General features: G+C 36.9%; 1 protein-coding gene and 1 long non-coding RNA gene across 2 annotated transcripts; both read left to right on the plus strand.

The window, feature by feature from the left end:
- The first annotated feature begins 4236 nt into the window (after positions 1-4236).
- On the plus strand, positions 4237-7913 carry LOC107690629 (oligodendrocyte transcription factor 2-like). Its single transcript, XM_016489010.1, has 3 exons — positions 4237-4284; positions 5613-5836; positions 6248-7913. Exon 3 carries the CDS (start codon positions 6290-6292, stop codon positions 7109-7111), a length of 822 nt encoding a protein of 273 aa, XP_016344496.1. The 5' UTR covers positions 4237-4284; positions 5613-5836; positions 6248-6289; the 3' UTR covers positions 7112-7913.
- A 1922-nt stretch (positions 7914-9835) lies between these two features.
- LOC107690630 (uncharacterized) lies at positions 9836-10556 on the plus strand. The gene is made up of 3 exons (XR_001634467.1): positions 9836-9870; positions 10101-10167; positions 10515-10556. It is a non-coding gene; the product is annotated as an uncharacterized LOC107690630 (long non-coding RNA).
- Positions 10557-11862: the final 1306 nt, after the last annotated feature.

Genomic DNA, 11862 nt, shown 5'->3' on the forward strand with positions numbered 1-11862 from the left:
CAGGTATAATGGGATGGCATATTAATGCCTGTATATTTTATAGCTTGTAACCATATATTTAATCAAGTGATGTATGCATGTATGTGTATATATACAGATCAACAAAATTTGTACCATGATTATCACTATATTGATACAGGTGGTAAAATATAGAACCACATGATCACTCAGAATTCATAATGGGTGACTTGTCCATAAATTATGGCCAATATTCATATATAGAGTGCACAGTGTCATACAAAACAACATCAGGATAACACACAACACTAAAATAATGCAATAAACAAAAACTGAATAAGAGAAAATGTAACACAAAGTATTCGAGTGTACGCAGAGGCGGACAGTAGTGAAGTATTTTTACTCTGCTTTAAAAGTACATTTAAAAGTATCTGTACTTTATCAGAGTGTTTTTCTTTAGAAAACTTTTACTTCACAAGTTTGCCAAAGCATAATGTACTTTTTGACTGCAGTATGTTTCATATTAAATATCATTTAATACTTAATTTCATTAGAAATCTAGTACTTTCTTATTTTTACTCAAGAAAAAGTCATTCAAAGTTGTACTTGGGTACAAGAAAGTACTAAATTTTTAATGTTCTTAAGTATTAAAGGTAGAAAAACAACTTTTATTTATGAAATGTATTGCAGTAAAAAGCACAACATTATGCTTCGAAATGTAGTGAAGTAAAAGTTTTCCAAAGAAAAACACTCTGATAAAGTACAGATACTTTTAAATTTACTTGAGTATAGTAAAAATACTTTACTGTCCACCTCTGAGTGTACTTATGACAAAAATAAGAATAAAATTACTTTAAAAAATATATATATTTATTTGTGATGTATCACACAGGGACTTCTGGGAATGTCCCTTCACAATAATTATATGGTAATTCATAGTTTTTACTTGCAAATTTACAGTAAAATTACATATGATGTAATGTTAAATCATTTACAGTTTCACGTTGTATACAGTTAATCAGTTAACAAGCTTTTACTGTAGCATTTTGAGTGTTTTTTTTTTAAACCGTAAATTAAAAAACCTGTATGACTGACTTTTTATGTGTGTGAGGAATATATATATAGATATAGATGTAAAATGTAAAGAAAGTCATTGGGGTCCAAAACAATAGACCGACTGAGTTTCACTGTATGGACCATCCTTTGTGTTCTGAAGAAAGATCATCATGAGAGTGAGTAAATGATGAGAAAATATTTGTTGGTGAACTTTGGTGCCTTTTGGTGCAGATTTCATAAGATACAAAAACTTTTTCTTGATGTCATCTCAGCATCCCCCCTCCTTCACACAAGAGCACATACGCAATAACGCACCCCTCCTTTTTATCTTTCCCTCTTGCAGGATCAGGGGAGCAGGTTGTGGTAACATTTCTAGCATTTGGCTGCAGCAAATCCCACAGCTTTTTTCCTGAAAAGAAGTAGCCACCTTAAAAAGGGGGGCTCTCCTCCAGTGAAGCCCCTGGTCTTTCTCCTGCTCTTAGCCTGCGCTCAGCGGTCTGCATGCCCCTCACCATCGCTTGCAAATCCCCCTTTATCCGCTGGCAGCCAGATGGGGTGGCAGGAATAATAGGCAGAGTCTGATGAGCACCATTCAATTTGTCCAGCCGTGTAAAGGAGCTTGTAAGCCGTTCGATTTGAGCAGGGTGTAATAGTAGCCAGGGGAGCAGAGGCTATGTTAAGACTTAATTACCTACTAATGGCTGTTGTAGGGACAAAAGACTTGTGTAGATCCCAACAACTTACACTCCTGTAATAGAGGAGAAAGGCAGGGAGAGGAAGGGGTTGAGGGGGAACTGTTTGAGATGTTGTGGTCAGAAATTTGTGATGTCCATATGTTAAAAATGTAATCGACACAACTTTTATTCACTATGTGTATGAGGTGTGTGGATGGAAAGAAAACGGAAAGAAGAAAAATACTTTGCTGCATGTACTTTGATTTTCTTTAGAAAGCCATTTGGGCTCAGAAACCTGGGAGAAAAGGTTTTCTTGTTTTTTTTTCTTTTCTTATTCTCTTTTTTCAGTTGGAGGGAAGATTAGCAGGATTAAGACTGGCTCACATATGCTGCTCATCACTATTGGCATTCAACACAACACAAGCCCAACTGCCACCCAGACGGGGAGAGAAAGACAGAGGGTGAAAGTGAAAGTTTTCCTCTGATATTAAAGCATTGCTACACTGAATCAAAACTGTTTGGAATAATTGTGGAAGAGAAAAAGGCTGTTTAGTGAGAACGGGAGAAACTGTTGGATAGTGAGAGGAGGGAATCATAATGGATTTATGATGGAAAATAGCTAAAGAGGTGCAGGATATACAGTGGTGTCCAAAAATGTTAGACTACATTTTTTTTGTTTTCATTTTAAATGGATTTTGATGATTGTTAAAAAAGTTATAATGATGGAATAACATCTTTAATATTGAGCACTCACCAATCAAATTTAAGCAAATTTGTGACACTGACCATGTAAACTTCTTTATGGATAACATGATTGTCAGGTTTTAATTGTAGTGTTCATGAAGGGGGACAAACCTAATACTGAGAAATTATTACATTTATTTTCGTTTTTCAATTCGACCTTCACTATTTATGCTGATAACATATGTATAATGTATAAATATATAATGATTTTTTTAATGTACCCTTTTCACAGACTGGGATAATGCTTTCCCACAGTTAATAACATAAATCAAACAAAGGTGTTTTTTTTTTTTTTTCATTTTTAAAAATGTAATGTACATTTATAATGCTATACTTTGTGTTATATATCTTAGGCATTATTTCAGAAAACGTGTTAATGTTGCTTTGTGGGTTTGTAAGACAATGACTGTAGGAGTGATGGCAAATTTGGCTAAAAGTGTCTCCTAAATTCATAAATGTAATTTTTTCTCTGTTCCGACCACCATAATCAATCTCTCAATTTTTTTATACCTCTTTTGGTCATAGAAACGCTGAAATTATCTTTTTCTTTTGCTATTGGACCAAATGGATTCACCAATATACAAGTTTACCCAATAATGACTTCTGCTTCTGAGAATCCTGAAAATGTAAAGATGTCCATTAGAAAATAATTGAAAAAAGAAGAATTGTATTTCTCTATTGAAAAAAGCTGCTTTTTTTTCAACTTTATTTTGCAAATAACCCCTAAAAAGAACCTCTGCTTTACAGAAGAGCAGAAAAATGTGCCGTGACATGACAGAGTTAGATGTAACGCATGAATATTCAGGAAACATGAACACATACAGAAACAGAAACCGACAAGCTTCTAAATACTGTAAAGTACTGTGCTTATGTTGAGTTTTGGGTTAACTGTGCAAAAAAAAAATGCTGAAACTGAACTCCAGCTGGATTCATTAACTTAAGCATGACTGCAGTTACAGCTCTGGCTAAATTAGCTCTTAGAGTTAACAGTTTTTACACATATACACACCTCTGCCCACCTCATTATCGGAATGCGCACAGAAACACATCATCTAATAAAGGTAATGAGAAAAGAAGAGTCTGGCTCTGCCAACAGGCAGAAACTAGCACTCAGTCTCCTTCCACACTCATCCACCAGGCTAACATTCATTCACCCTGTGGTGGCAAAAGCTCTCGTATCTCTCTCTCCCTCTTTTTCTGAGGCAGGCCCTCGTTAAACAAATAGCTTTTAATTAAATGACTGAGTGACACAAAATGTAGCCAGTTCTGCGTTTCAGTTGATTACATTTTCTGCACCTGAACTGTGAAGTTTGAATAAGCTGTAAAATGCTGTCTGGAAACTGCATTGCTTTCTCACTTTTTTCAGTTTTTAAGCAAATAGCTTCAGAAAAATGATTTAGATTAAAATGTTATATGTACATATATATGTATAAAGGAATAAACAAGTATCACTTTGCATCAGTGTGCATTTTCATTTATTTAAATAATTACAATTGCAGCAGTGACAATGGGTTCACATAAACTGGTCCACAAAAACGTACAATTAAGCACAATGCTCATTAGGCTTTCACGCAGCACTTATGTAATCACTAATGTGGCCAGTGTTTATGCCGTAAGTCTTGTTTAAGCAGGTCTGTAAAAAAATGAGTGTACATCTTTGTCATTGGCTCAGAGTGATCTAAATCAAGAGGTAATGACGTCAGCCATGCATGCTCTTAATTAGCCTTAATTGGCAACATTCTCGGCGGACTACAGTTACCAAAGTTGGGATGAATCGAGGGCAGACCAACCCCTGTCTTTCTCGCTCTGTAATTGCTCCCAAGACAGTTGTCAGTCAGTGTGTGTTGTGTGGGTGCGTGTGAATTTGTGTGCATTCTTCCCCGGGTGACATTTCAGATAATTATATGCGCGAGGAATAAACTGCAGCTCTGACAATAGGGCTCTTTCTGTCCCACCGTTTCTAATCCAGACAGTCGCGGCATATATTACCATTTTGGTACACTTAACAAGTGAGATTACCGGAATCTATAATGAAGGAACTGAACTACAACTTCTCTCCGACACCGCCGGTTTAAACCAACTCATTTGCATAAGCGTATTTAACGAGAGTAAACAAGCAAACAGACAGACGGGACTGTCCGCACGGGGAAAACAACCAAACAACAAGAGCTCAAAGATGCTTCAATGAAAATATGTTAAAGACCTTGATCTGGTGATGTCTCTCCTAAACTCATTGATGCGTCTGTTAAATCTACACCTGTGGAGTCAGAAGAACAGACACATTTCCAGACACTTTTGATCTATCTATCTATCTATCTATCTATCTTAAAATAGGCTATACATACCGCCACATATCTGCGTTTATGTCCTATTAATGTCCAAACAAGCGAAATGTAAATTGGTCATAAATATGGTGCTGTGAGTAACCCGCCTGTTTATGCCCTCCTCTTCTGCCCCAAACAATAACTTCTGTTTGTCCATATTGGCCTAATTGAAATGTTTCAGATCATAACCGTTAAAAACCATTTTACACGCCTCGTTTATTAACGATTTAAATGCGCTTAACGGCTGAAATCAGTCAGCTGTCAGGCCCCAGCATGGGGTCACCGGGTTAAAACAATATGAGCGCATTCAAATCGCAAAATAGTGTCTGCTACTGACCGCGCTCAATCCTGCGGGAAATAGCACACGATCACCAAGAAAATCTTGCATCGGCATTCTGCATCTATCCGCCCCTCAAACCACTATTATATAGCATTTTGCAAAGCTAATTAATTCATATGAATCAAGTGAGAAATGTAAAACTAATATAAAATAGTCAATATAGGCTAATTTATTATTTATTGAATAATAATAAACAATTTAAAAAACAATGTAAAATTATATATATATATATTAGTTAAAAAAACATTGATAGTTCGGTTTATTCTTTTCGGTGTCAAACATGCACATGCAGTGCATTTATAGGAAAGTTAATTACATTATCAAACAAAGTTCTCTTAAGTTTTTATTTGTCCACGCATGCATCAGCTAACTTAATAACTTAACTTAAGTACAGTCTGCAGTTTGTTCAACCGTCTCTCTGTAATCCAAACCCAACGATGTTCTGTGAGGATGCACCATATGCGAAGTGTGTCTAATGCATTTAATGAAGCCTCAGTTTTTTTGCAATGACATCAGGTTTCAGGACCCCCACCCACTGGAGCTCATTGGTTCTTGACGGGCTGTCGGAAAAGCGTTGACATTGTCCCGGTGACTTGCCCCCGGGTGATGGGGAGGAGGGACCTACTATAAAATAGCCCTCGTCACTCGGGCGTGCCAAACACAAACAGTGCACGAGTGAACTGGAATAACGAGTGAATTCTGCAAAGACACACACAAGCACGCGCTTGCACCTGCTACCGGTAAGTCTGAATATATAGAAAATATTGATTAATTTGTATAAAAGTATAAAAGCATTGTAGCCTACACTAGTAAAGGCCCGCGTTATTTAAACGATTACATCATTTTCTCCTTGTAATTATTCAGTGGAGTAATTTATTATATGCTACTGTTTTGATATATTAGATAATCGCTAACTTTTGTTGTCATAATTTTTATTGTTATAGTTTGCTGAACTGGAAAACTGTAACAAACTTTACAGCTTTACCTTATGTAAACTTATTGAGTTGGGGAGTTAAACAATCTCTAGGACTTTAAATCTGTTGTAGGCTACTGCGTTTAATCAAACCGTGTTAATTCGTTTTTAACTTTTCGTTTTTATTTTCGTATTACATTTTTAAGTTGTAGTTTTTAACCATTCCCTTCTTTTAAAGGAATATTGACATCTTCGAGAATCTGAGAGCGCACTGAACACCATGGACTCCGACACGAGCCGAGTGTCCAGTAGACCTTCTTCTCCTGAAGGCGACGATCTCTTCCTGTCCGCTGTCAAGAAGTCCGTGGGTTTCTCCGGCGCTGTCTCCTCCACGCAGAGCGATTCTCCTCCGGAGTTAAGAGGCGTAGACCTGCGGGGCGGCTCCAGCGCCGACGAGGACGCGGTGTCTCTGAAGATGCTCTCCAAAAAGGACCGTAAACTTCTATCCGAGAACGAACTGCAGAACATGCGCCTCAAGATCAACAGCCGCGAAAGAAAACGCATGCACGACCTCAACATCGCTATGGACGGGCTCCGAGAGGTCATGCCCTATGCCCATGGGCCATCCGTGCGCAAGCTCTCCAAAATAGCCACCCTGCTGCTCGCGCGCAACTACATCCTTATGCTGAGCAGCTCGCTGGAGGAGATGAAACGGCTCGTGAGCGAGATCTACGGAGGAGGGAGCGGGGCTCATCACACCGGCTTCCACCCGTCCAGTTGTGGCACCCTTACGCACGCGGCGGGCGCTCCGTTACCGGGTCACCCCGCTGCTGTCTCGCACTCGTCTCACCCGGTGCACCATCCTCTGCTTCCACCAGCAGTCTCCACTGCCGCATCTCTCTCCGGCCCGGGTCTCTCAGCCGTCAGGCCGCATCACGGACTCCTCAAGGCACCAACAGCCGGCGCTGGCGCATTTGGCGCTGGTTTCCAGCACTGGGGTGCGGGGATCCCGTGTCCGTGCAGCATGTGCCAGGTTCCTCCGCCTCACGTGTCCGGTATGAGCACCGTCAGCATGCCACGACTGACCAGTGACTCAAAATGAAGTACTGAACTTTGATAAAAGAACTTTGAGGCGCACCCACATACTTTTATATATTAAAGCTGTATTATCTCGTGTTTATCAGTTTATGGCTGAACAATTGGTTTTTGGAAAGCACAAATAGTTCTGAAGCGAAGAAAATGGATCAAAGCCACTAACATAGAGTTTTCTAACACTTTAGAGGTATTAGGTTTACTATCCATGTGCATTTCTGTGTATAAAGTTTGTGAAAATGGCATACCTTACTCTTTTTAGCCTTCAAACACTGGACTGCTATTTACAAAATAAGTTTAATGCGAAACAGATGTATAGCATACAATTAAGAATAAATTAAAACGTACAATTCATGCTGCAGTTAAAGAGGGCTAAATAGTTTAATGAGCCATTAATATTAGACGAAATGATACATTTGAAAAGTCCTGTAGCTTTGGAAACCATAATGGGACTGCACTGTGTAAATATGTAGATAGCGTTTGTACAGTTTGAGAGATTTTATATTACCTTCCCCAGTTTATGTTTGGGGTCAGAATTCATTTGCCAAGCGCTGTCTGTAACAGGAAAGATGCACCTGTTCATTCCTGCACTGTATCTCTCTCTCTCTCTCTCTCTCTCTCTCTCTCTCTCTGTCTTTATCTCTTCCTCTGTCTCCCTTTAGTTTTCGGGCTTTCCATCTTTATTTTTATCTCTTCTTTCTGCACAAGCTTACCCGTCATGGCCGATGCGAAGAATGATCAACTTTTATTTTTTATAATAAAGTGCAAAATGATATTTATTTACTTATTTTGATGGTATTTTCAAATTAATGTGCGGTGAATGTTTGAGTCCTAACTGTAAAATAAATGTTTTTAAATGATGCATTTATTTGCTTGCTTGTGTTGAATTAACCTAATTATTTTTTTCAGTATGCAAATTCACACATAGGTTATAAATAGTTCTTCCAACATGAAAGGGTCAGAAAGGAGAAACAAAATGAACAAAGACGAAAACCAAACATAAAATCAATCTGTCTATCTATCTATCTATCTATCTATCTATCTATCTATCATCTACCGAATCCTCAACACGTCAAAAATAATATTAAAAGAAAAATTAATTACAGCACAGTTGATTTGACGAAAGAAAAAGTGGTAGTCGATTCTCGGAAACAAATAATCACTTATTCGCTCGTGTAAAGAAGAAACAGAGAGTGCTCAGACCGACACCATTTACTTATTGTAAAATGGAACAAATAAAAAAGGCTAAGAATATTCAATAACTTACTTCGAGCTTATATAAACAGACCCCAAACCACAGTCTGTTTTTATTTGAGATAATATCGTTTATACTTGAGTTTAATATTTTTATTGTGGTTTATATTTTATTTTGTATTTTAGGCTAGCAATATTTTCATTAGTAACAACTAACGCTTGATAAATTCTATTAATCTAATTTTTAGTTAAGAATTTTTTTATTTTATTTCAAACGCATTAAATTATCTGAACAATGATATATTCACTATTTATCCCAACTGAATGATTTACATATTCTCCTGTATTATTTGAAAGTATTCATACAGGCAAATTAAACTAAGCTGCAACTGAATACCGAGTTTCTTTTTAATCAACAAAAACAGAAAGAAAGAAAATAATGTTGCTATTGATCATTCTAATCAACCCAATTAAACGAATTTTTGCTCAACTTTTGAGCTGTTAAATAGCCTTCATGCGTTCGATTGCGTTAAAATGACAAATTTGTTTATCAAAACCCCGTAATTCTGAACTTCATTGAAAAATTTCATCTGAAAGTCATTGATTAAGTTCCGACACAGATTGAGACAAAATACAAATTCCAGGCTATGGTGAGATGGAGAACAAGTTATTTGTGATATAATGAATGTGTCACAATTACTTTTCCCGTAGTTTGGCACGTCTAGGTGACATCAAGCTTTGGAACTCGCCTTCATTTCTTCACTTCACTTCTGTGTCACCTGTGAACACCCTTGCAGCTTTCCAAATGAGACCTTGTAGATTTTCTTATGAACTTTTATGAAGCATATTCACTTCATTCTGGAAAAAATGTTTTTAAGCCTCAAGGAGGGGATCATTTATTTAGAATGCAGGAAACGCATTTGAAGTCTTGCACTACACAAAATATGCACCGAAAAAAGGAGCTGCGAGATGGAGAGAATAAATAAAGGAGTATTAGGTGGAATACATAACTAAACGCCAGCAGCTGGATGGCAGATTGCTCTTTCTGTTGCAATGTTTTCCAAGGGATTTTTGAGCTGGAACGATATGGAGTGAAGCTGGCTTTGGAATATTCATATTTGCCACTTGTTTATTTGTCTATCTGTTTTAAAATTCATTATATTATATTATTATAATTCGTTATATACACTGTTAGCGATCTCTGTCAATTACACAGTATTTAACTGTAATATGAACTGTACTTTACTGTAAAACAGTTACACAGTATGTTACTGTATTTTAAAATTGCATTATGGGAAATATCCTCTTGGCGCCATTAAAATACAGTAGGCTATTTTTCATTTACTGTAAATCCAAATACAGTAAAAAAAAAAATGAGCGGGAAACCTGACCAATGACAGAAAGGCTTTTTTTCTGCTTGGAGAAAGAAGAAGAAGAAGAAGAAGAAGAAGAAGAAGAAGAAGAAGAAGAAGAAGAAGAAGAAGAAGAAGAAGAAGAAGAAGAAGAAGAAGAAGAAGAAGAAGAAGAAGAAGAAGAAGAAGAAAAGGAAGACGCACACTCCTCCCAGCTGCAAATGTATGTACAATATTTCTGCTTTTTCATTACATATTTTATGTCAGTGTAATTTTAGGGGTTATTTGTTGGTTTAATTAAAAGCAAAATAATAATAATAAAAAAACCGCTGACACTGCACGAAGCGCAGTTTCCTCACGGTGTTCGTTGGTAGAGAGCGGAAACTCATTTGAGATTGAGGAGAGTTCTGTGCAAAAAAAAGATCTTTCTTTCTTTTCTTTCCTTTTTTGTAGAACGTTTCACCATCAAAGTGCGAACATAAACAGGTCTCTGTCTTCGTTTTGACCACGTCGGTAGCAGGTGAGGTTTTATGTGAACTTGTATGAAATTGTTGGCCAACAAACTGAGCTTTTAATGGTACAGCTGTGTAATCGCTTGGCGCTACCCATATACAAGTGTATAAGTGTACAAATGTACAGCATGCATTTACTGCTAATGTAAAACCCGCAATGTTCGTCTGCAAACATGTTTTGAGAAATAATATGCATTTATGAATCATGCCAAAGCGCGAACTTCAGGTTTTCGTGTATGCGTGCACGTTCTTAGCCTCTCCGCACTTCACTTCAGTCGCACACGTAACGTTACCGCAAACACAGAAAACCCACAAAAATAGTGAACAAATCTGAACAACACAATCTGAATTCTAGATGCACCGTGGAAGGCTGTAAGTTACAGTCGTGTCGACTATTCTCCAGCCTTTGTGAACACCTAAGATGGCACATTCGAGATGGTAAAACAAACGGAATGTCCAGTTAGTAACTGTAAAAACTATTTTAGAGTGAAGTAGGCCTAATCATTTTCAGCACACCTCCGTAGGAAGCATATATGTGATTTTGAGAAATCTGTGTCGATAATAACGTTACTGCGCTTTCTGCTGCTGTGCCAGATGTGAATAACATTACTGATGCAGCTGTCTTACCTAACATCTCCTCAAATAAGTTTCGAAAAACAGGGGTTAGTAAATGATGATAGAATTGTCATTTTTGGGTGAACTATCTCTTTGAACTAATCAGAAAGGCTCCAACATCGACATATATTATTTTATGTTAAGGTTCATTGCGAGGATCAGTTCTGTCAACAGCAAGTGCTCTGCAAAATTCCAGATCAGCAAAGGAAGTGGGAAGATGGTGCAAAGGAGAAACTCTGGCCTGAACCCTCGTGTGTCCTCCTTCATTAAAGAGTTTGTGGATTTCAGCTGGCAGCTTTGAAAAAAATAGTCCATGCTTCTTGTGTGTAACAAAAGTTTGAGGTCTTTTTGAAGCTTCACTATCGTTAATAGTTTGTAACAATGTTTTGTTTGAGTTTTAACTGAATCTGTGAAAATATTAAAATGTTATTGCAAGGATTACAATTTAACAATTTAAAAAAAAAAAAATTACACAGTTGTCATTGCTTATTTTCATAAAATAATGTAATATTTTTTTTTCTTGTATTTCAAATTTCAATTGAAGAAAAGACCATACAATTACTGTATATTTTACAGTAAAAACTAAAAGTACAGTATACATACTGTAAATACATTTACAGCAAGTTAAATTGTACTGTAAATATTAATACAGTATTTTTACTGCAAGTTTAATTTACAGTAAGTTACTGGCGAACTGCTGCCAGTAAGTTACTGTAATTTCTGTAATTAATTTTTAACAGTGTAATTTTTATTTTATGGATAAACGTTAGCTGATTATAGAAGATAGTGAAGATAGTTTCTGTTTAATTTACATTGTTTATTTGCCGAATTATCCTGGATGCATTTTGGGCAGTTTAATAACATCATGCCAACTGAATAGTTTAAATCAAACAAAAATGACTCATGTACATCAACAAACCTATGTAAGTTTTTTAAAGTTTCAGTGAAAAAAAGTTTCAGTATTGCACCCACCTAGCAGCAGTCAGTGTAATAGTAATTTCGACCCCAGACTGAGCTCCATGAAAGCAAACAGGCTGCTGATGTCTTGTCTTCCTTCACTAACATCTGCTTGTTAGTAATTTTCAGCA

The sequence above is a fragment of the Sinocyclocheilus anshuiensis genome, unplaced genomic scaffold (genome assembly GCF_001515605.1).
Source record: "Sinocyclocheilus anshuiensis isolate Anshui unplaced genomic scaffold, SAMN03320099.WGS_v1.1 scaffold1709, whole genome shotgun sequence".
NCBI lineage: Eukaryota > Metazoa > Chordata > Actinopteri > Cypriniformes > Cyprinidae > Sinocyclocheilus > Sinocyclocheilus anshuiensis.